The sequence below is a fragment of the Lissotriton vulgaris genome, chromosome 8 (assembly GCF_964263255.1).
Source record: "Lissotriton vulgaris chromosome 8, aLisVul1.2, whole genome shotgun sequence".
Taxonomy (NCBI): domain Eukaryota; kingdom Metazoa; phylum Chordata; class Amphibia; order Caudata; family Salamandridae; genus Lissotriton; species Lissotriton vulgaris.
This window is the reverse complement of record NC_141696.1, coordinates 535,042,922-535,068,405: the sequence shown is the minus strand read 5'-3', so window position 1 is coordinate 535,068,405 and position 25,484 is coordinate 535,042,922. Positions and strand designations below refer to the sequence as shown.

The 25,484-nt window shown below is 45.5% G+C and overlaps 1 protein-coding gene across 4 annotated transcripts in view; it reads left to right on the top strand.

Annotated features, from left to right (window-relative positions):
- ADGRG2 (adhesion G protein-coupled receptor G2) overlaps positions 1–25,484 on the top strand; it is a 988,790-nt gene that overhangs the window by 465,771 nt on the left and 497,535 nt on the right. For all 4 annotated transcript variants that reach the window (XM_086934346.1, XM_086934348.1, XM_086934347.1 and 1 more), the window contains exon 8: positions 4,642–4,734. In XM_086934346.1, the coding sequence (XP_086790472.1) occupies positions 4,642–4,734 (93 nt within the window). The remainder of the gene's footprint in view (positions 1–4,641; positions 4,735–25,484) is intronic.

Sequence of the window (25,484 nt, the reverse complement as noted above, 5' to 3'; positions counted from 1 at the left end):
TATTATTGGTCTGCAGGAAACTTGGGACATTAAAAATAAGTTTTTTCTGGATGGTTATACAGCATTCTGGTCACCAGCAGTTGCCTCCTCAATGGAGAGGGCTAAGGGAGGGTTATTGACTTTGATTTCTCAAAAAATTGAGGGTACTTATACTCAAGTGGAGATTGGTTCACCTTACTGTCTGGCTGTACAAATTCTAACTAAGGATGCTGGTATTTGGCTCATTGTTAATTTTTATAATTCCTTCGATAAAGCTTTTTTTAACGAACATTTAGTTAAACTAGATGATTTCTTGGAATCATATAGTAAAAAAATCACAAATTGTTATTTGTTTTTTGTGCTGGGTGATTTTAATGTCCACTCTTGTAAAGGAAATTGTTATGTCTGGGATAGTCTAGGATCAATTGATCAAGAGAATATACATTTCAAGCATTCCCTACAGGGATCATATCTGGAGGAACTGGTGGCAGAAAATGACCTGATTTACCCGAAGCAAACTGAAGGGGAAGAGACAGTTCCAACTTTCAAGGGCAAGGTTCCTGGGTCAACCATGATTATATTTTTGTAAGCACGGCAGTGGCCAACAGGGTAAGTAGTAACAGTGCTTTCTGGTCCACCTTTAGTGACCATAACCCTGTCACACTGACCCTGGTGGACGATCTAAAGAAAAAGGATAAATCCAATAGAACAGTGGGCAATCTAGATATACGGCCTACAGACCAAGCTCCTCAGCTAAAATGGTGCCGGGTGGTGCCCCATGAGTTTCACGATAATTTAGTAGCTAAGGTTGGCCATGAAATGTCCATCTGTCTGACTGAGGGCAAGGTAGATGAGGAGGTCTTGGTGGCATCTTCTAAAATTTGCGCCCAGATCGACAGGGACCTCAAATTGCCATGTAACGGCCATGAAAGGGTTGGGGAGAGATGGTTTGACCACAACTGTTCCGTAGCCCACCGGAAGTTTTTGGCAGCATTGAAATCCACCCCTCCAGATAAATTAGCCATAGCTGGCTTAAGGAAAACATACAAAATGGCCCTAAGGAATCATAAGAAGGAAATTAGGGAGGAGGCCTGGCATGATCTCTTATCTACTGATGTTGTTAATAACAGTGCCAAATTTTGGGCAGTGGTCAATAGGCCCTTTTTTTAAGATGCATGTAATAGAGAGCTTGACTGCGGTATTCAGGAACAGGTTTGGCACAGCCATTTTAAACAAGTCTACGATGGGATTGATACCTGTGTTAACCTGGACCTCGAAATTGAAGAATATACCCTATCTTTTACTGAGTTAGAGGTATCTGAGGCAATAACGCAACTGACGAGTAATAAGGCCCCTGGACCGGACGGAGTGCCGGCAGACCTCTTTAAGTCCAACAACAATACATGGTCAAAGATATTGCATAATGTCTTTGTCAACGCGTGCCAATTGGGCCTGCCTAATACATGGGCAAAATCCGTAATAGTTCCCATTTGCAAAAAAGGCAATAGAGGGGATCCTACTTGCTACCGCCCGATATCTCTTATTGACTCTTCAGTTAAGGTACTAGGAATGGTGGTGTTAAGCCAACTAACGGGCTGGCTGGAGGACACGGGAACACTCTCAGTCCTGCAGTATGGTTTTAGAAAGGGTATGGGCACGATAGATCAGTGTATAAATCTGCAATTATTGATCGGGAAATATACAGTCGCCAAGAAGGGTGCACTTCTCCTGGCTTTTATGGACCGGTCATCGGCCTTCGACCGAGTGAACAGGTCCAAACTCTGGACCATGCTCCTGTCCTTAGGAGTTGATAAAAACATCGTCCACTTTCTTGCAGATCTACACAGGAACCTATCTGCCACTGTGAGGTACAACCAAATGGGCACTTGTACCGAAGGAATACCTATTGTCAATGGCGTCAGGCAGGGGTGTATCTTAGCGCCCCACTTTTTACACTTTATATTAACAACCTGGATTCCACCCTATGTGCTTCATGTAAAGATATTCCCCGTGCAGGGAAACGTCTGGTCCCGGCACTCCTTTATGCAGTTGATGCCGCTCTTTTAGCTAGAACTGCGGTCGGATTACAATTACTCTTAAACTCCTTTGCGGTTTTCATGAGATCTCTGGATCTTAGTGTAAACTTTTCCAAATCTCATGTAATGGCTTTTGTTCAGAGAACTACAAGGGTCAAAACCCTCCACTGTGAGGGGAATACATTAAACGGGTATCGACCTTCCCATATTTAGGAGTTTTATTTGATGATCAGGGCTCCTGGAGAACTCAAATTCTAGCAAAATAAATTGTCCTGATTAGAGCAACGTCTGCTGTCCTAGGTTTTGCTTGCAAACTAGGAGCAAGGCCGATGAAGGCCCTTTCTTAAATGCACAGAGCTAAATGTGTATCTCTTGCAATGTATGGGGCTGATTTGTGGGGTATCAGGAATGTAAAGGCCATTCAGATGGTTGAAGATAAGTTCCTTAGGAACATTCTATCTGTCCCGCATTCAACAGCCAGTTACATTGTCCACCAGGAATGTGGAATAGGCTTTGTTGAAGATTCAATTGCTGTGGCACCCTCGTTAAAATGGATAGTGACCTGGCTAAACCCCGAACTAGGGCTAAACCATGAAATTCTGAAAGATTGTTTGACACTTGATCATGGGCGTAGTATCCCCTGGCTTAAATATGTCTATAATCTATCTTAAAAGCTGGGGAGACGGGAAATATATAATTCACCAGAAGGGTTGTTGAGGGGAGATGTAAAATGGGTCAAAGAAACATACCTGCGTATAGCCATTATGACAAGAGAAGAGAGGGAGCTGGCAAAACCGACAGTAAGGGCTCACCAATTGCGGAAGACTACCCTGCCCATGGAACTATACTTGGATATTGTTACAAACCCCAATCACCGATTTTTATTGATTAGATTCAGATTAAATAAATTTAATTTTCGCCAGGCTGGAAGAGGGTTGAAGACCTAGGAGTTTGTACATGTGATAACTTCTCTGGGCAGGACATCATGCATTTCATCTTTTTCTGCGAGCATCTCACTGGTACTCGGAAGCGCTTTATTCTTCCAATTTTAGCAAATAAGGGCTTTGAGCAAGTTAAGCCAGCTCTACTTTATTTGCAGTTATTGACAAATGTTTGGGAAACTTTTAAATTTGCCAATTTTCTTTCTGCGGCTGTAAGAACGATAAGGAAAATAAGTTAAGCTCAAAGTGTACATATTTTAACTTATTGTCGTGTCCTGATGCAAACTACCCAAACTGCTTTTTCAATGGTTTTATGTATGAAAATTCTTGTATATTTCTTAAATGTTTTAATATGAAAATCATGGTTTTACATCTCCTTTGACATTATATGTCTTTTAGTATGCTTTTATGGTTTGCACATAAATCGAATAAAGTAAATTTGACTGACTGACTGACTGACTGACTGACTGACTCCTATCTATGCTGTACAGCCTACCTTATGTTTTGCTTTGTTTTATTCTTACTTTGTCTGAAAGTCTTGGAATTATTAGTTTTTTTTAATGAACTGTATTGCTGTGGCAAACAGCTGGCAGCCTATTGCTCTGTATAGTTCTTATCAGCATTTTCTGTGATGCTTTTACATTGTTTAATAAAAAATTCCTTTTTTTACCAAAATTACTCCAACCGTAGGAAATTTTATTCTCACTCCCAAGTGTTGTAAATGGTCACCTTTTTTGGGGGGGGGAATAATTGGGTTCCTAGTTTGTAATTCTTGGTCTTTGTTGCAATGTATATATATTTTGTTTGGGATTTCTCTCATAGCAGGTCCATTTAACTTGCGATGGTATACTTTTTCCTTTATGTCTCAGTCTATGTATCTTGAGACCATCCCAATTGAACAATAAATACTTTGTGATCATTTTTACCCTGATTCTTTGGGTTAGATTGGTCGACCTCTTAGGTTGAGTGTTTTATCTGGTAAGTCACCACGCATGACTCTTTTTACTCAAATTTTGAATTTTTTTATTAATTATGGCTGGATAACGCCTGCAAAATGTGTTTTATCACCTTCTTGAAACTCGTGAGTCAGCTCTGCCTCGTGTGTTTCACGCAGTGGAAAAATGTATCCAGAGCCATGGCGGTGGGGGTGCATTCCCAAAGTTGGACGACCCCAGGGCAGGGGGACCTGGTATGTGGAAAATACAGGGCACTCCTGAGAAAAAACCATCTAAGTGGCACAAGACTTGCGGATTAGCTCCATTTTAACCGCTGTTTTGACTGACATTTTGTGCCTCATTCTCATGTTTCTTCTCTGAGACCTTATGATTGTGCGATTGGTTTGCAAATCTCTTCTCTGTCTTTAAACCTTTTCTGAAAGTAAATGGAATGTATTTATGCTAGGCAAGCACATTTTAAGAAGTTAGCTGGTGTCTTACATCAGTTTTATTAGTGATGTAATCACCACTTTGATGCCTTCCTGGCTTCCATCTCAATATTCAAGACTGAAAAGCTTTATCGCTTGAAGGGTCATTTTTTTGAATGGCTAGGAAAACACCAACTTTTCAAGACACAAATGATTACCAGAGTGTCGATTTTATTATTTAATTTAATTTACAGTATGATAATGCACGTTTAGTATTGCTAATCAATTAGAAAATAATGGGATTTTTGTTTATCTCACTCAGCAATAAACAGTTCTCTGTTTGGAATAAAAGTCACTGCCAAATCAGATCGTGTTGCCAGAGATGTTGCTGAGACCAAGTTAACGACTAGTCACGGTACACAGATTTCTATTTATTACTGTATATAATTATATTTCTTCTGCCTAAGTCATTTGTTTTGTTTGAACGTATTAAACAGCACAATGTGCCCTCAGCTTTTTATGCTAGGTGATTAAAACATGGAATGTCACTGCAAAAATCAGAACGAGAAAGGGGAGCTTTTTACTAGCTCACACACCCCGCATTTTCTTTTAAAATTCACTCAGTACAATCAATCCGAATAGCACCTGCTCGAAAGACCGACATCAAGATTGGAGTACCTGACATCAAATGCTAAAAATAATGATTTTACCTTCAATTATTGTTATAGGTATTGCTTAGTTAAAGCAGGCACGCTGAACATATTTATGACTTCCTAAAGACGTATAATTTTAATGGGGACTATGTCAAGAAGACCAAGACTATGAGTCGACCGAAGGCACGAGATTCTTCCATACTTTCTGACACATAGAAGGTGTTAGACAACAAAGGCCGGTCTGGGAGCGTTGGCAGTTATGACGTGCTGGAATGATGCCGTTAGCACATTATGTCAAACATGGCATTTCTACCTGCTCCCAAACAAATGTTTTCACTTATTAAATGTAATAAGGTAAACTAATGTTACACTATGGAAGAGGGAGGCCTCATAGTAGTAAGAAACAAATTTGTCAGTTTGTCAATCAATATGACATGTGAAACTTAAAAGTACTTGTCCAACATTTAAATACAATGCACCCTGACCTATGGGCTATGTATGGCCTACCCTAGGGGTGACTTATATGTATTAAAAATGGAGCTTTAGCCTTGGCAAAAGGTTTATTTTGCCAGGTCAAATTGGTAGTTTAACACTGCACACAGGCTGCAATGGTAATCCTGGGACATGTTTTAAAGTGCTACTTAAGTGGATGGCACACTAAGCGCTGCTAGTCTGCTATTAGCATTTACTTTACTGGCCCTGGGATTACTAGGGGCCTATCTATAAATGAATGAAATATGCCAGTCTGGTATAAGCCAGATTTACTATGTTTTAGGGGGTGAGTAGCACTGGTCAAAAGTGGTAAAGTGCACTGAGTCCTAAGGCCAACAAAACAAATTCAGCAAAATAGGAGGGAAGAAGGCAAAAAGTTGGGGAGACTACCACCGGAGGGTGTCAGGTCGGACAGGTACCACCCTACTATGTCTGTGAGATCACATGGCTAGAAGCTGCAAGCTGCCTCCCTTGCTAGTAGGCTCTGATGGGAGAACAGGGCATCATTATATTCAGACTAAAGCTAATTTGTTCCTGGACCATCGCTGCCCCAGGCACATGCCAGCTGATTCAGAGACATGGCTTGCTCTCCATCTACAACAGTGAGATCGACTTATGCCTTCTGTGATTATATTGAACACTAATTCATTGTACCACAACTAACCACTTGAGATCAGACGAATATCCTGTTAAGAAATATTTAAAAACATCATAAACATATACTCATCAAAATTAATACTAGTGTATAACTAAGGCCTAAAATTGTTTGCACAATAGGCTACTCTAAACAAAAACTAGCCATGTGCTGATCAGTTTATGCTCTACTCCAATGAGAACAATCCAGACCAAAACTGCACGGCCTTGCCTGCTACAAACAACCCACATGCAACCCCAGGTTGGTTTGAGCTTTTGAGCTTTGTCAGCACGGTGTGGCCTGAGTTCAATTGCAGAGTGAGCATGTGGCACATATCAGGATATTATTAGAGTGGGAATAATACCTGGATATTTGGATGCATGTAGCTAGAAATTTAAGCCATTACAGTTTGTAACCTGACAGCAACTGCAATATTGTCACAATGAATTGCATGAATTGAAGTGTATTTCTCTTTTGTTCTTTTTTGTTCTTTCTATTTCCTCTCCCAACTCTTTCCCCATCTTCTTTCTTCAATTTATGACTTGAGTGACAGAAATTAGGCAAGTGCTGTAAACTAGGTAAGGGCTCCTGGAAGATCTGAAAAAGCAGGTGTATTTTAACTTTTGGAATCTACTCACAACTGGCAAAAAGACATTGATTTGTGTGACAGACTGAAGAAAATGGTTGAACAAACCCTCCGAACAAATGGTGCATGATCAGACCAATCACACCTGCACAGTTAATTGAACTGATTGAACACTGCCTTATTTGACTTATAATAATAATAATAATAATAATAGTTCATTTGTAGAAAGCATGGCTACCCCAAAAGGTGTGTCCCCGTGCTAGAAGCATATCAGCAAGAGGAGACTGCTGGGCTAATGTCATACAGCCAGGTTTTCAGTCCACGCGGAAGGTAGGTTCAGATTTCTCTGCGCGTAGCCATAGAGGAAGTGTATTCCAATTCTTGGCCGCTAGGTAGTCAAAAGATCAAGCTTCCATCCTAGCTTTCCTTATCCTGGGGACCTTGAGCAGGTATGCTCCTGTCATTCTTAGCTGGTGGCTGGGATTGTACAGAGTGAGAAAGTCATGCAGGTAGCTGGGGCCTTTCCCTTGTAGGCTCTTATGACAGAAACACATGGCTTTGAAGAGGACTCTTTTCTCGATAGGCAGCCTGTGTAGAGAGTCTAGGGCTTTTATCGAGGAAGCACAGCTAGGAAGATTGAGAACGAGGCGTGTCGCTGCTTTTTGGATGCGATGGAGGCGCATCATGCAGGCTTTTGGTGCCCCTAGATAGAGGACATTCCTGTAATCAAGTTGTGAGGTCACCAGGGTGTGAACTAGGGCTTTCCTAGCAGATACATGGAGAAAGTCAAGGGTTTTTTTCAGCATCTTCAAGGTGCTGAAACATCTCCTGCCACTTTCCAGGTTTGGGACTCATAAGAGCGTTTGGGGTCGAGCCATACTCCTAGGTTTTTAACCTCTGCTTTGGGCTCAGGGATAGGCCCTAGTGTTTGAGGCCACCATGCTGTATCCCAGATGGAAGGTGATTTCCCCACGATCATAACCTCCATCTTGTTACCATTCAACCTAAGGCAATTGTTGGACATCCAGGAAGCCAAATCATTGAGACAGGAGGAGAATTGTAGCGCAGATTCACCAGAATCTTGTGCCAGGGTCACCACAAGATGAGTGTCGTTAGCATACAACACCATGGAGATCTTGTAATTGTCCATAATCTTGGCCAGGGGTCCAATGTATAGATTAAAAAGGGTGGGACTCAGAATAGATCCCTGTGGGATCCCTTGGCGCAGTGGTAGGGTTTTTGAGCGATGAGGGTTTTCTACTATTTGGAAACTGCGATCTTTCAGGAAGGACCGCATCCACTGTAGAGATTCAGACCGCACACCTTTAAGCGTTGGATGAGGAGCTTGTGGAATACCGTGTCGAAGGCGGCACTTAGGTCCAGCAGAACCAAGGGCACCGTCTGACCAGCATCCGCTCACCTCCGTAGGGACTCTGTTTCAAAAAGGCAAGCTGATTCGGTCGAGAAGGATGCTCTAAAGCCAAACTGCGTCGGATGAAGGAGGTTCTGTGTATTAATATGCTCCACCAATTGCTTGTTCACAACCTTTTCAGTGAGTGTAGATTTGTAGGGGAGCAGGGAGATAGGACGTAGGTTCTCCAGTAGCTTGGGGTTGGCTGAGGGCTTTTTCTTTAGAGGTATAACAATCGCGTGTTTCCATGCCATCAGAACCTCTCCACATTTGAAGAATGTGTTTATTAGTTCATGTATTTTGTGCATTAGAAGTTCAATGCCCTCCTTTAACCTGTTCGGTGCCACTGGGTCATCGGGGGAGCCTGATTTGATTTGTAGAGCCATTTCATGAATTGATGCTCCATAGCCACTAAATCTAGCTAGCAAGAAGCTGCCAGCAAAAGAAAAAACGTGTTAGGCCTATAAAAGAAGAGTCTAAGCCATTAGGTCAGGGCATCATGGACATTGTATTATGAGATCAAAAGTGAAAACTTCTGCCCTGAAAATAGATTGAGGTCTTGAGAATGCTAGCGTCAGACACAAATGAGTCCTCTAGTTATACTCAACAGTTGTTTCCTTTATTCCTTGAGACCAAATGGTCATCCCAGTTTCGCAATCAAACTGAAAATTTTGATTCGTGTTGCAAGAATATGAGCAACAATGGTAAGACAGCTATGATTACAAGGTGATGGAAAAAAAATCTTTAGGATCAAAAACAGAATTGGCAGCCTGTAGCTAAATACCAGTAGCGATGTTGAATGGATGCTCAAAACTGATCCCTTTGTTACACCACGCAGACACAACCAAGTCCCTGTGCTGGTCATCACACCTCGTTTGGGGCAGGGTGACCTTCACTGATTGTCCCTGCATGGGCATGTTATACAAGGCATGGCAGACCCGGGAAGGGAAACAAATATTGGTTCTGGCATGCAAGTCAATGGAGGTCCTCAGACTGACTATTACTGCCTTGTCCATTGAAAGACTGAATAAACATGGAAAAAGACTGAATAATATCAACAAAATCTAGAATTGGAGTTGTTCAAGCTACACTGATAGCTGCTGCTATCTTTTTTTCTAGTATGAATTTTGAGCTCCTTGGCTGAGTACGTCAGGGTGTTGTGCAAAATATGGTAGTAAACTTCTGTCATCATGTCAATGAGAGATTGCTCTCCAAAAGGGCTGCCAAGTATTTATCACAGAAGCTGCCATGTGTACTTCAGCTGACAGACAGACTAGGTCTCCAAATGGCGCTGTAAGGTTAATTAAAATGTTCCAGTCAATCCACTGTAAGAGCTTCCATATTGTCTCCTGGATCTCTTCTCGCTTTAGGAATTATTGGGTAAAGAAGGCTTTTACTGGAATGGGGTTACCACAAGTTATATTGTGTATCCGCTTGCACATGTTTAGAACAAATATCTTTTATTAATTCAAGCTTTTACACCTAAATATCCTCAATCAGTGCTTTGCTTGAAATGAACATGCTCAAGGGTGGACAATAGTAGCTAAAACTCTTAGAGACTACTTTAAAGTTTGGCTGGCGACTTACCTCATCTTGAGCATGAAAGGTATCCCTTCTGCCTTATTACGTGCTCCATAGGATATAATGCATTTGTAATAAGGCGGAAGGCATATCCATCATGTTTGTGACAGAGTTACCCATCCCCCAAACTCTAAATCAGGCCCAAAAGTCTAAATATAATGCCTTTAAATAGTTCATCTTACTTACCTCCTGGTGAGAGTTGTTTGCATGCTCTTCTCCTTCCAAAGGAAGACAAAATAGGTCTCTCCTACTTGGCGAGATGAATACCCCCTGTTTAGGCAAGGAGATTAGCTGTATGCCTCATAATAGAATGTTCTGTTTCCAAGTTTTTCCAAAGACACCACTAGGAGACCAGTATCTCTCTGACAACGAACACTCCCTACAGTTATGTGGGTATATAGATTTCTAGCTTTTATTGACTAAAATCCAAACATGGAATACACAGAGGGCCAGTTTACAAAGGTAAAGTACACTTTTGTGTAAGTGTAGAACTGTTTGTTATTCACAAAGGTATTTTACCAGTAGTATCTTTACACCTGTGGAGTCCCCACACATAATAACATAGGACTGTTGGACTACCCTTGTGGAGGAGACTCACACTGTTTCTGGTTTAATTAAAAGGTTTACAACTCTCTACATCCTGCCTTTGTATTCAACTTACATAGCATAATTTAATGTATTACTCTTTTAGGTCTCGTAATATGCTCTCCCTCAGTTTCTCCAAAGCAGACAAAATATATCCCATCAGACAGAAGTCTTAACTGTATCATGTACACATTTCATTGAGTTGTATAAAAGTGGTACAAATTACAATGGCAGGGGACGCAGAGATAAGGATGAGTTTAAAAGCAAATGTCTCATTATTGTAGTTTACCGAAATAAGGAACTCGAGGGTCATATCAGCAATGTTGTGGAATCCGTGTACAGACGTTTTCACTATGCGCAACTGATGGGAGGATCCTATTCATCGAGCTCATTCACGCTCCACCACTCCCTCTCTGTGTTTATAAGGAGGAGTGTCCTTATTTCCTCATGTGTAGGATGCTCTTTGTGCTCTCTTTAAGGCTCTCTTCCTCTGCAATAATGAAAGGTGTCTGTTTGTCAGAGTGCGTGACTTGATCTTTTTAAAGTTAATTTGCCTATCCCACTTGAGCACAGTGCACTGTTTGCAATATGAATAATCACCTCATCGCACCTACAGCCTCTTCTGTGGAATACATAGTCAACACTGCACATGTTGGAAAAATGGGATATGCATCGCGCTCCTTTTCTTACAAATGATGAATTTAGATAACACCCTTTAAGGTGGAAATGATGGGCCTCTCCAAACGACTCTAAAAAGTAGAAAGAGTTAAAGTTGTGGAAATAGGAGAAAACAATATACACCACACTGGGGGCAGGAAATAATATAAAGTATTCACAGGAAAACTTAGAATTGGAGGACTGCAGCCCCCAAAATGACATGAGGTTTTGTAATTCTAGAAAAAGGCTTAAAGATATAGGGATGGGTTAGATAAAAAAAACTGTTCCAAGAACTATTGGCTGTCGCCTTCAAACTGCCACTGGAAATATGACCAGGACATTCGACCTGCAACTTTTCTAGGAAGAAAGCGCCACGACCAATATTTGCCTACTTAGTGCTTCAGTAGCAAATTTGACAGCAGAAAATCATGAACCATTCGACGGAAATTTTGGCTGAAAAACACACGATGAGGAAGAAGCTCTAGGCAAAGAGAGCTGCACTGGGAAAAATGTAGCATCCTCTTGAGCCTGCTGTAATCACAATCGGGCTTATCACAAACAACAGTGAACACAAGAAATGCCACGAACCAGAAGATTTAGGGAGATTCATTTGCATTACTAGAAGGTACCATATTAATAACTTGCACCCAAGCACAGCGACAGGCATTCCAGGGGATGTGTCTAGAAGATGGATCCTGAGTCAAGATACAAAGATTCCCTTAAAGAAGGATAAACAAACCAGCAAATAGGATTCTAAAACAAAATCTGCAGGCCAAGAGAAGTATTCACAGATTTTAATATTAACAGCAACGCAGATTTAAAGTAATCATAAAGGTGACCAAAACGAAGGTAGAATGTCTCGACATTATATCTTTGAACACCAAAGGGGAACAATTTCATCACGAAGAATAAAGTCTTAAACTATCTCGAAATGAAGTCTCCAGTCCTATTGCTAATCCAAGAACTACCCCTGAATAACAAATAGGAAACATAGAATGAGTCGGTATAGGAAGCTCGTTTTGTATACACTATACCAAAGTATGGTATAGTGTGCACAGAGTCCAGGTAGTACCCAGAGGTATAGTAGAAGCTAAATTAGGTAAGTACCAACAACTCTCTTTGTGGTAGTGTGGGCTAGCGGTTAGGCTTATCTAGAGGGTGTGTTAAGCATGTATTGTATTCACTCACTAAAGGACTGATTACACACACTCAGAGACAGAATCCAGACCAATTGGGTAAGTATAAATAGTTATACTTGAATTTTATTTCTAGAACCAAGCAGGACTCGGTACAGGTAGGTAAAATGTACTTTCAATTGTAAACCTTTTCACATACCTGCAACTGGGAATGGACTTGCAATTGTTACAGGTTGGTATGTTTTAAAAAGCAGATTAAATTACACAACATTTACTTTTAGAATATTTTTAGATTATTTTCAGATTACCTTGACTACTCGGAGTGGTAAGCCTAGATACCACACATTTGAATCTCACAATACAAGGTAAGTAAGACTTTTCTTGGCTTGAGTTATAGTTACTCTTTCCCCTATACAAAATAACAGTTCAACACTTCGAACATTTTAGGCCCTAAATCTCATAACATGAGTTCCTATGTGAAAAAATATATATCGGTTTCATAGGTAAGTAAACGTCTTACAAGTGGAAGTTTTGGGGGGTAGGACCAAGGTTCCCTAAGGTCTAGGTAGGCACTTAAGGTGCACCACCAAACACTGGGGCTGGTGGTACAGAGTGCTGGGGCCCAATGTTAGCCAATCGGGCTAAGGGGGCCTTTGGTTAGAGACTGCTTACGAGCAGGCCACTCAAGTGTAGGAGCAAAAGCTCCTGGGGTTAACAGCAGCACTCCAAGTGCCAACAATCTGCAAAGGAGCTGCACCACCAGCGGTACTGGAGCGGCCGGGTGCAGTGTGGCAAGAAGACGTTGGTTTCCAATGGAGACCCTTGATTCTGCAAAGTTGGGGCAGGCTCAGGCAGGGAGACTTCCTGAAGGCGACCACTGCCTGGACAGGTAAGTTGGTTTCTTAGGGGATGCCTGGACCCTGTTGCTTGGGCCACCCCAGGCCGTGGGGCATCGGGAGCAGGGGTATCTTTTGGCGTCGGGACTTCTCACCAGCTCCGGTTGCAGTCGGGGGGACCCTTCGGGTTCAGGCTGCAGGCGTCATCTTGAAGCTTGAGGTAGGTTGGGGATCACCAGATTCCAGGTCAGGATTGCTGGGGAGACCTCCTCTTGGTGCTGGGCCACTCTAACTCAGGCCGTGGGCATTGGGTGCAGAATCGCAGAGCCGCCTGGATCCGAATTTTGTGGGTGAGTCTGTGCTTGAGCAATCCACTGCTCACGGGAGAGAGAGTCTGTAAGATGGTTGCAGGGCAGGTCTTTAGGGTCTGGGGGCTGCTGGACACACCGGGTTCTTCACTGAAGGCTGGTCGGAGGCAGACAGGCCGGTAGGGCTGGAGCCAAAGCAGTTGGTGTCCTCTTCTTCCTAGTCAGCACAACTCTTTGGTCCTTCTTTCTTCCTCAAATCTGAGAAGGCAAGGTTCAGGGTCGCCCCTAAATACTACGTTTGGGGGCAATAAAAGAAGTGTGCACGTCGTGACAAATTGATCTTTTCCTTGGGGTGGGTACAACCCCTGGTATGCCACCCTACAGTAAGAGGGGGCATGAGCCTCTTCTTGATTGGTTGGGTCTCTCATCTTCAAGATGGAGGGGACTGAGATGTGTGCTTCAGTTCAAATATGTCACCTGAGGGATGGAGTGGCAAAGATTGACACACCTATCCTTCTAGCTTAGCTTTCCTGATTCTTATGCCCTAAGTGCAGAACCAGTGAGAGACAGTTGCTGGGGGCTGAAAAATGCAGGGAGAACTCACAAAAGTGGCAGGCCTTTGAAGCTTCACCTTCGTGGATCCAGCTCATCCTAGAGGGAAAGGCATGACACCTCTGCCCAGGATGGGCTTTGGTTCTGGACCCAGAGAGTGGAGGATGTCTATCCACGGGTCCAGAAACCTGTTTGGTGGTGGAAAATGGCAGGCAGCCATTCAGGAACCACAGCAGGGCTGGTCGTCTTTCAGGGGTATCTCTAAGATGACCTCTGAGTGCATTTTATATTAACTCCTACACTGGCATAAGTGTGGGTTTAATGTGCTGAGAAGTTTGCTACCATACTTCCCAGGTTATAGTAAAGCCATTATGGCGCTGTGGAGTACGTAATGACCAACTCCCACACCATATATTCTGCATGGCTTTACTACACTTACAATGTCTAAGAATGGACTTTGACATTGTAGGGATACAGGGCCCATGCCCCTGTTCCCTCACCTTGGGGCTAGCGCCCCATGCTAGAGGAGTGGCTTACCTAGGCCACAGGTAGTGGGTTGTAGGCAAGGCACACAGGGATGAGTGCCATGTCGACTCTTAAATTTTCTCTGCACTTAAACTCACAGCCTGCAATAGCAGTTCCTGGGTGTTAAGGTACAGGGCCTCTAAGGGTGGCACAATAGGTGCTGCAGCCTTTAGAGGCCTTCTCTGGTCACAGTTCCCTTGGCACCCATGGTACCTTCGACAAGGGACTTACCTATGGCCAGGGATATGTCGATTGGGGGGTTACAAAAGTACAGCTTTGGGAAAAAACACATGCCCTGGGAGCCTGATTGGCAGGGACCCAGAGCACACCAAGTCAAAAGTGCATCATGTGTCAGGCAAAAAGTGGGGGGTAACTATGCAAAAAGGGGCATTTTCCTACAGTGGGGGGTGTGATGTACTGAAGAGAAAATAATGCATTCATTTAATGAAGATTTAAGAGGTAGAAAATGCAGTGGTAAAATGCAGTGGTAAAAATTGTAATTCATAAGGCTCTAGCCTGTAAATGAATCAAGACCAAGATAGGTGATAGTGGATGTTTTGCAATTGTCAAAATGAGGAGACAAGGTTGCTTCTTCGTAATAGGTTAATTTTGCCACAGCTGGGCATGGGAGTGCCAGCTGCCACATATTAGCAGCTGACAGGTATAACAAAAATGATCATGGATTGGAACCTGGCACCATAGGAAGAGAACAAAATATTACATAGAGTAAACATGCTGCTTACCCTAGAGTGCCCTGAGTAATCTGCCATAGAACCCATGATGAACACTACACAGTTCAGCAAATTCGGCTAGAAAATAAACTCGAGCATAAGTGAAGTAGAGGCATTGACAAGTGCCATGGTTGACAGGAGCCCAAAAGGTTTATTTGGATGTCAGAGAATCTGCACCATCTGTACATTGCACATTGAAGTTAACACAAGACAAGAACATGGCAGCTGATGATAGTAGCCTTCGATAAGATGGTCACTGAAGTACTGCAATGGTCTAATCTCCAACACTCATCATGTGACAGGGTGAACAGATAATTTTGTTGTGGCACTTGGATTCACCAAACTCTTCGGAACCCTGCAACTCCCAATGAGACACAAGGCTTTGACACATCTCGACACTTGCATCATGGTGTATGTTTGGGTTTGAGCCAAACTAAGACTCACAGTCAGCAAAGTGGCAATACCAGTACCCCCATCAAGTATGACAATTCACTTCGAACACGGTGGCAAAATGTAGCAAATCTACCTATTCTTTAAGCAGGCCAACATGGGCAGCTATACAAGTATATGTACTGAGTGGCAGTGCAGGCATGGTTTTTCTATATAGACCAGAAGGAATACTACCAGGGAATGAAAACAACGCTGCACTTTGCTCTTAAGATATGCAACACTATGAACAACAAACCGGAAACATATCTTTCCAAGTGGAGATATGGTATTTTACCGCAGTGTACTGATTGGCGAAAGAATGACCTGTTGTGCATAATGGAGAAAATATCTCAATACGATACCCTGGGGACCGGAAAGGCTGTCTTCTTGCTTGTGGCAGAAAGGAAACAAAAGACCAGAGGTGTCCCAAAATGCTAAGTCTTGTTAGAAGAATTTTTGAAATTGGCTATGTATTAAAGGACACACCCCAATAACAAGACTGATCCACATTTTTCTGGAATAACATGGCCTGCTGTGACAGGCCAGTCCGAGGCAAAACATGAATTATGAATCATCAATGAAGAGAGACGCTAGCTCTCTAAAATGATGCTGATGGACATGAAACGATGTACATGTGGGGTGTAAAGACATCCAAGGAAACACATTTAGGTGGACGATAGCACGATCAGTGCATTTGTTTATAGTTTAAATCTTTTTATTGGTTTAACAGCCAGTGTATCAACTTAGACATGCAAACAACTTCAAAGCATGGGCTAAGCAGAACCCGGTTGAGAGATTTGGCACAAATCTCTAGCTGAACGTGTGAAAAGCAAAAAGAATAACAATAGGGCTAACAATTCCCCCTCCCTCTCAACGTCCCCCCACCCCCATCCACTGAGAGTACAAATCGTGTTTGGGTGCAAAGTGTTCACTGTTGTGGCAGATCCTGCTGAGTAATAGCATCGGTTGTGGTGAGGCGTAAAAGGTGTAGAAACCTGGGGCATCTAAGTTCCCAGAATTCTTGGGCCAGGATAGCTAAAAGTGGTTGCCAGAGTTCTCCAAATGTCAAGCCCTTCCCTGCCAGCGTAAGAGATATCTTCTCCATCCCCAGAATGTGCCACAAGCACTGGGGCAAACCCATGTGAGAGGGAATCTGAGTGGCCATACCTAGCACTATCGCTATCTGCCACCCTCTTCTAGACCTGAGAGGGTATATTAGGGGGTTCAGAGCCCAAAGAGTACGTAGGCAGGAAATCTGGGGAGCTCCATGTCTAGGTGTTTGTCAATTTCATCTAGAATCTGAGACCAATACTGTTGTAAATGCTCACAACCCCACAGGAGGTGAACCAACGTTCTGGTTTTCCCACACCCCCTCCAGCAATCTGCTCTTTGCGCTGGGGTTGGCTTGGTGTATACGTTCTGGAGTATAGTACCAGTAAGTGGCTAATTTTGTTGGCGTTTCTTTGAGGCTCATATTGCTCGAGGAGTGCAGCACCCTGTAGTATACCCCTTCCCATTCTTTGCTGCTAAGTTCGCATCCAACATCCCTCGCTCAGCGTGCGCAACTTGTTTTGTGTGTGTGCGTGCATTGAGTGAGCAGCATCTTATATAGGTCCGAGATCAATTTCTTATCTGATGATCTTGTATTGAGCCATCGTCTGTAAGGGGTAAGGTGTCTCTGCGCATGTGGCCTATTGTCAAGGTGTAGTGCTCAGTGTTGAAGTTGCAAATAATGCAGCTTTTCAGACTCAGGAAGTCCATAATCGGATTGAAGCTGAGGGAAGGAGATCACCCCCTGTACATCAAATAGGTGTCCTAATGTTCGGCATTCCGTGGCTCGCCAATGGGTGAAAGTCTCGCCTATCCCGGGGCTAAAGTCTGGGTTGTCAAAAAGTGGAGTGAGAGGAGAGGGGAAGGTAGTCAGCTCATGTCTCCTATTAGTCTGGTCCCATGCTGTTAAGATGGTGTGTGTAATGTGAGAGGCGTAGAGGTTAGGGTGTCTATGCAGCTTCTTAAGGAAGGGGATCTTCCTGAGAGATGTGCCCACCACCGCCCGGTCCTGAAATAGCCAATGCTTCTCTGATTCAGTGCGGTTCCATTTGACCAGGTGCCGTAGCTGCACCACTTTCTAAAGGAGTGTGATGTCAGGGATCCAGAGTCCACCTTCGTTAGGCGGGAGGGTGCTGATGAGTTGCTTCGTTCAGGGTTTACAACCCTGCCAAATGAAGAGGGAGAGCTCCGCTTGTACTCTATTTAGCCAACCTGTGGGAGGCTGAAGGGAGAGCGTCTGGAAGAGTGTAGGATTTTTGGTAGGATTGTCATCTTAATGGCCGCTATCCTACCTAGTCTGGACATGGGGTAATGCTTCTACTGCTGCAAGTCAGAGTGGATTTGAGTAAGTAACTTGGTGTATTTCACTGACGCCGTGGTTTTCAGAGTGGGTGCTAAGTGAATTCCCAGGTATGGGACCGTGTCTCCCGACCATTGTATGGGATGCTGACTTTGGAGGCATGCCTGCGCGCACTGTGATAATAAGTTTGAGGCAATTGATTTTGCAATATTGAGCTTGAACCCGGAAGCTTTGTCGAATGAGTCAAGCTCCACCAGAAAGGCTCCCAAGACTACAGCTGGATCTGCTAAAGTTACAAGGACATCGTCCGCGTAGAGGCTGAGAATGTGTATGTTGCCCCCGAATCAGATGCCGGTGATATGTGGGTGTTCCCTGACTCTCTGAGCTAGCGGTTACATGTACAGTGCAAATAGCAGGGGCGACTGAGGGCACCCCTGTCTTGTACGTCTGCTGAAGTTTGTCCTTTAACTCTCACTGATGCTGTAAGGGAGTGACAGCAGTTTAGAATTTGCACCCTCATTCTCTCACCCAGGACAACGCAAATCATTGCCTGTTCTGGGTATGGCCAGTGGACCCGGTAGAAGGCCTTTTCGGCGTTGATAGTAAGGAGCATGTAGTCCCAGGGATTTGGGATGCCTTCCTTATAAGATGTAAGACCCTCTTAGTGTTGTCGCTAGTCTGTCTTTGGGGAATAAATAATGCCTGGTTGGGATCGAGTAAACCTGGCATGTAGTGAGTTAATCTACTTGCTAAGATCCCAGTGTATAGTTTCAAATCTATGTCCAGGAGGGAAATGGGCCGATATGCCCCGCAGCTGGTTTTATCTTTTCCTGGCTTGGGATTGACTACGATTGCGGCCTCAAGCATGGATCTGGGCATCGCTCCCGGAGACGCGAAGGTATTGTAGAGCTTGGTCAGTAAGGGCGCTAGAATGGAGCAGAATTATGTATAAAAAGCCGCAGTGTAGCCGTCCGGGCCAGGGGATTTGGCTAATTTGTCATGAGATGGCCGCTATGACTTCTTCCACTCAAATGTCCCTTTTTTGGTAGTCCGCCTGTTACGGGGTCAGTGTAGGGAGGTGCGCCTGTGTTAGATAAGCGTCCATGTCTTCATCTACCAGCCTCTGCCCAGTATAAAGTTGGGCGTAAAAGGTTCAGAACGTCTCAGCAATAGCTATATCTTCGAGACCACCCTCCTTGTTTGATCTCGAATCTCCTGGACCCCCTGTAGCGGTCTAGCCTCGCATAATTTATGAGCTAAGAGACGCCTGCATCTGTCCCCAACAACATGGCACAGCGCTGCAGATTCTGCCCTATCGCGTTAAATGGCTGCCAATTGTGCCCAGTTTGCTGTCCCTTGGGGCCAGGTTTGGGGAGACCCTGTGCGTTGGTGCTTTTGTTCTAATTCCCTCACTTTCTGTTTAAGGTTGTCTCATTTTCACAGGCGTTCAGCAGTGTCTGCCTTCGAGATGGCGATTAGTTCGCCCCTGATCACGGCCTTAAGTACTTCCCATCTTGTGGACAGGAGAGTATGGGGTTGTCATTGTGTGATAAAAAGTCATCAATCGTGTGCTGTATCTGGTCAACTATGTGAACGCACTGCAAAAGGGTGTCCAAGAGGCGCCACTGTCACATAGGCTGTTGAATAGGCGGCAGGGTCAGGCTGGCTATTACTGGCGCATGTTCGGACAATTATGCCACTAAGATTTCAACAGCTGACGTGATGTCGTGGAGTGCCACAGAGCATATCAGGTAATCGAGTCTTGCGTACATTTTATGGGCATTAAAGTAATAGGAGTATTCTCGGATATGGGGGTTGTGACATCTCCATAGGTCCCCCAAACCCAGTTCTTCCAATCTATTCAACCCTGCAGGGGAGAGTGCGCCAGCTTGGCCAAAGCGTTGAGCCGACCTGTATAGAGTATTATCAAGAACCAAATTAAGGTTGCCCCCCAAGAGGATCTTACGCTCAGCTGTAGCGGTAGCCTTGGTCAAAGCCTCATGGAGAAACCGTTTTTGCCCCTCGTTAGGTGCGTACAGACCCAATGACCAACATGTTTCCCTCAACCACAAACTGGTAGGAAAGCAACCTTCCCCTAATTTCTGCCACCTTTTGTACCACCTTTCCCTTAAATGCCTGAGAAACTAAGATCGCAACCCCTGCTGTCATAGAGGGCAGAGAAGAGAAAAATTGTATTGGAAACATGCGAGACCTGAGTCGATGAGTCTTTCGAAAGCAGGTGAGTCTCTTGTAGGAGACAGATGTCCGCACTGGTACTCTCCAAATATGAGAGGATCGCCCTGCGTTTGACTGGATTATTGAGCCCTCTCACATTAAGCGTGAGAATCTTGAGCTTAATGAGGCATCTAGAGCTCTTGGAGTATAGTGTGCGCTGGGGGATCCATGGCTGAGTCCAAGTGCGCTGACTAGTGTTTGCAAGTGCAGAGAAGTCCCAATATATTAACACCAAGCCTATAGAGGTCGGGATCAGTGGACGGGGGACCCAAATAACAAAAAGCCCTTGATCAACTGACATAACTAACTCAAAAGAAAGGATTGAAAGTTCAAAGTTCAGTCCGTCATCCAGGGACAATCGGTAAAAAATCTTCGTGGGGACCATAGTGTGGCCATGTTTGTCACCCTGACCCCACTGCCTCCCACCCCAATGTAAGAGGAAGAGACGACAGGCATCCCATACTGTGCTCACGGGGTTTTCATGTTCACCAGCATCTCTGGGAGGGCTTCTAGTACCCCCTTCTACCCCTTGGTGATCTCTGCTGGGTCAGGTCGTTTGGTGAGACATTTGCGTCCTTGTTGCCGCCATCCTGGTTGTGTGTCTCCGGTACCGGGGGTGGGATTACGGCCCCTGCCATCTTCCTCTGGAATGTCGACTCCCAGCAGCTGGCTTGCATCAGAGAGGGAGCAAAGTTGATAGAGTTTGCCATCTAATCGAAAGATAAGTTGGAACGGAGGTCCCCAAGAATATGAGATGTCTTGCTGACGCAGGTGCGTCGTAATAGGTCGAAAGACCTTGCGTTTCTGTAGGGTGAGCGCCGCGGCAAGGTCCTGATACAGGATCTTAATATGGGTCTGACCCCGGAAGGTAATCGGGTGCATGGATCTGGCTTTGTGCAGGATGTCCTCCTTCTTACGAAAGTCTTGGACGCATACCAATATGTCCACTGGCGGGGCATTATCGGAGTGAGGTGGACCCACTCTGTGTGCTCTATCTATTTTGAGGTCTGGGTTGAGTGGGTTACTAAAGATGTGATTAAAGAGTTCTCTCGCATAGTTGAAGATGTCACCAGAACTCCTCGTTCTTTTGCACCCCTCTGATTCTGATGTTGTGTCGACAAGAGCTGTTCTCCAAATCTTCGAGATGTGTTCGCAAGTCTGCCTGTTGATCATGGATACGGATGACCTCCTGTTGTAGAGTTGTCAGTTCAATGTCTCTATTGTTGCCCTTGTCCTCATGAGCAGCGACCCGCTCACCAATGTCGTCTATGTCTTTGATGTCCTTGATTTCAGATGTGAGATCTCACTTGACAGTTTGCAGATCTTCGCGAAGTGTCGTGAATAAGGATTCAAGGAAGGCCTGCGTCACTGGTTCCTCCTTGGAGCCGTCCGCCTGTGAAGTGGTAGTTTTGTTCAATAGTGGGTGATCCATCGCAGCTCCACCCTGGGGATGTGCAAACAGTTCCTTTAATGTCTTATCCTTTTTTCCCCGGGTAGAGGTCAAAGTCTGTTCTGGTAGAACCGAGTAGGTACAGAAGGGTCAGGACCAATCAGGACACAGAGATTGGACACCCCAATGGGGATGGGGGTGCACGGAAACTCCATGTGTGGCCTCGCAGATAATCCGTCCAGTAGCAGTCAGGCTTCTCCATCTGCGAGTCAGCACCGTGGTCACCAACCACCCCAGGAGGCTTAAAATCCCGGCCTGAACCGTGTCAAGCTCAGTGTGCTGCGGAACAGGGTTGACTGGGTGCCTTTCCCGCCTGGTTTGAGAGCAACCACCAGTGTTCCCCTCCTTGTGCCTGCGTGCTTCTGATACTGCTGTTGGCCCCGCTGCCAGACACTGTTGGTCAGCCTTTCAATCTGGGCCCTCTCCGATGCTTCAACACGTGGCTCAGGTGCACCCTTCCAGGTACTATGGAGCCGCTCACTAGATTCGATGCGGAGAATGGACGTCCATGCGGCGATCCGGGGTAACCGTTGCTAAGCTCCGGTCGTGCCGGTTTTTCTTGAGCCTGAAAGCCATGTGCTCTACAGCTACACCAGACCCGGGTAAGAAGCCGCTGGCAGGAGGCAGAAGGCAGCGGATATCCACTAGGGTGTTGTGCCCGAACTGGGGCCAAGAAGGGGGCCATATGACACAACCACAAGCCGCACCCGGACCTAGCCGGGTCACTTCCGTAGGGCGCTGGGCCCCACCCTAGACGACCACCTCTATTGGTGGGCACGCTCGAGACCTACAGGCCCAGCCGCTCTCCACCCGAGTTCGGTCCTCTCCCTAAAGGATGCCAGGCAGCTCCAGTACATGGGTTAGTGCCTGGGTTGTTCTCCAGGGATTCCCACCTGGGTGCAGTGGCACCGGCTGTGTGCTGGCTCCTACCGGCGCGTGTCCATGTGGTGAGGAGAGCTCAGGCTTTGTCTCAGGTCTTTGCTGGTATGCACTGCCCTATAGGCCCTCTTCCCTCCAAACAGCAGGACTTCCCTTCATTTGGCACTCATGGCTGCTGGGCCACGGTACAGTCCATACGCTGAATTGTACATGCACAGGTCTCTCGAAGGGCCTCTGGCTACCCCAATCTGTCTCCCCGCCTTCACTCCATGCTGCTCCGGTGCGGTCGGGCCTCCATCGCTGCTCTCTCTCCCCTCTGCGGAGTTGCAAGCCCGATGGCGCAGCGGCTATCTGGGCTGCACCCATTGTCTCTCACCCTGAAGCCGGACCCATCTCAGCACCACCACTCTAAATGCCTGGGGTACCTCCATGGCCCACGTCGGCAGTCAGGTCTCGCCGATCCAGGGCTGCGCCCCACCAGCCCTGGGCAGTGCTGCGCTGATGAGTCCCCACCAGCAGGGCACCAGCTTGGCTGTGTGGCTCACTAGTTCCAGCACTCAGCCCCCTCGGAGGCTCCGGGGCTGCTCCAGAGGCCGCTGCAGTCCCCGTTGCCGGGCCACCACCAGAGGGCCTGCGGCACGGCCCTGCAGCACCGGGCTCATTGCTGAAGTCTATGGTGCCGGGGGTCGCAGCCCCCGCGTCTCCCGGGCTCCCCAGATATTGCGCTTTGTTGGGGTACTTATATACATTAGGTGGATATGCTACCAGATCAGCACATCTATACATCAAATATATTGTGTTTAAGCATTCAATTTATAACCTTATAAACTGGTGCTCTCATGATGCCATATTACCTACCCACCTTGGGTAAAAATCTGCTAGACCTGCAGCCGCAGTCTAGACCAAATTATGAGACAAATGCACCGAAGCACACCAGAACGCTGTTACTTTTATCCTCACACTGTAATGCAACAACACAAAGACACAATAGATTGATCCAATTCAATTTGTAAGTTTTCAAGAATTGATTCACAGTTGTAGCTGATCATTCAGATTTTTTCCAATGTAAACAAGACCAAGGCAGCCACACGTGTTTCGTCCTCCTGGAATTTCTCAAGGCTTGTCCCTAAGTTGAGAATAAGCCGTTCCTAAATGATCCAACTGCATTCAGGACTCCAATTCTGAAGGAAAATATAATCCATATTCCCTTCTTCAAATGATTGTATGACTGCCAATCTGGAATTTATATGTTCACGCCGTAAGTAAAATCCTTGGGGTTATGGCAGAGTACACTGGCAATAGCTATGGCTCAATTTGTCAATTCGAACGGTTCCTTATTGACCAATGCACACAAAGTTATCGTGTCATATGGGCGCTTTGACTATGATAAGTCAACGTAATAAGTGCCACAGAGTAAGGACTTTCACCGTGCTCACGCTTTGTGTGCTTGCGCTGTGTTGGGGTACCTCCTCTCTGTATACCGAGGGCTATGAGTGGCCGAGGTCTAGTGCTAAATGCGGCGGGCTGCGGGAGAGGCGGCGAGACACGTCCTACCTCGCTGCCATCTTGCCACACCCCCTCCCCAAGTGCATTTGTTTAAACTGTTTATCTTAATCCTATGTAGGTTATCTTCATGAGCTTGTTTGGGCAGTGTAGCTCCCTCTCCTAAGTGCACTTTCTTAGGCTTGGAATCGCTCTTTATCTGATGGACATGATGTGATGCAGATTAACAGGCATATTTACTGCAGAAGTAGTAGACATGCACTGTTTGAGATTACTCACAGAAAAACAAGGTGGGCAGGGTGCTATTTTAAATAGTTGGACAGTGCCGTCATTTTCAGATCCTAATCCATCTAAAGAGCATCCATCTCTATTCACAATCATTTTGACTACAAATATTCACTAGATCAACAAAAATACTTATTAAAGTTACTGATGAATGAATCATTGAATCACACCTCTCTTAAGGCTCAGAAAGACTAGTTATTGGGACTGAAACCCATGGAGATATATTGGTATTTCAGATTTGTTCAGACTGGGTATCATGATTACAACTTCAGTCTCTGGGGGCCCTATTATGATGTATTGGGCGCACTTTCCCTGTTTGCGCCCTGGTGCACCTTAAAACAGGTGCGCTGGGCACCAAAAGGGAAAGTGTGCCCTATTACAAAGAATGCGCTGCCCCCATGACAGCTGCGAACTCATGCTTCCACAGCGCATTGAAGTGAAATACGGAGCAGCGTTGAGGCAACCGCTCCGTGTTTCACTGTGCAGGCGTAAACCCGCCTGGAATTTGAAGGGGGATTAGAGATGCCTCTGCAGGCTGGTGCAGTCACTGACTGCACCCACATGCGAGAGGATGTCCAAGGGGTCTATAGGACCCCCTTTACCCACTGCAGAGGGCTGCTCTCAGGGAGCGCACTGACAGTGCGACTCCTGACAGCTTCAATGCATCTTAATTGCATCTTTGCCTGCGTCTGTAATACGGCACGGGCACAGAGGCAAAGGGATTTCCTCATTTAAATGGGGCACACGCCCATGCAAATGAGGGAACACCCCCTGCAGATATCGCTGGCACTTTAAGTGCACCAGCACTATCTGTATTACAGAAGGGGCAGCACAAGCTTCTGCGTCCCTTTCTGTAACATCAAAGTTCCATTGGGGCGTTCAAAGTGGGAGGAAACCTCCATTGCAGCTCCTGCTTTCCAAACCAAATGGCTTATAGTTATTTTAAATCATTGTTATGTGAAACGTGCATGAATCATTAATTTGATGAGGGGTTTTAGCAGTCGCGGCCGGCATGACTCGCGAGTTGGGGAGGGGGTCGCGCATGGTGTTAATTATAAATTAAAAAAAATGAAACTTACATTCAGCAGTCCGGTCCTGCGTCACCCTCGCAGGAAGCAGCCACGGGCCCCTCCGCAAGGCCAATCACAATGCTACAATGGCAGCGTTGTGATTGGCTGGGACGCCGACCGCACAGGCGTCTATGGCGAGGCCGCGTTCTCTATGCAGATAGCATGCACTGGAGAGTGTACATGACTGGTTTGGTCAGCCCTGTCAGCACCCACAACATTGGGCTAGCCACTCCTCTCCAACCTGAACCAACCACACCCTTCTTCTGCTTTCTCGCAG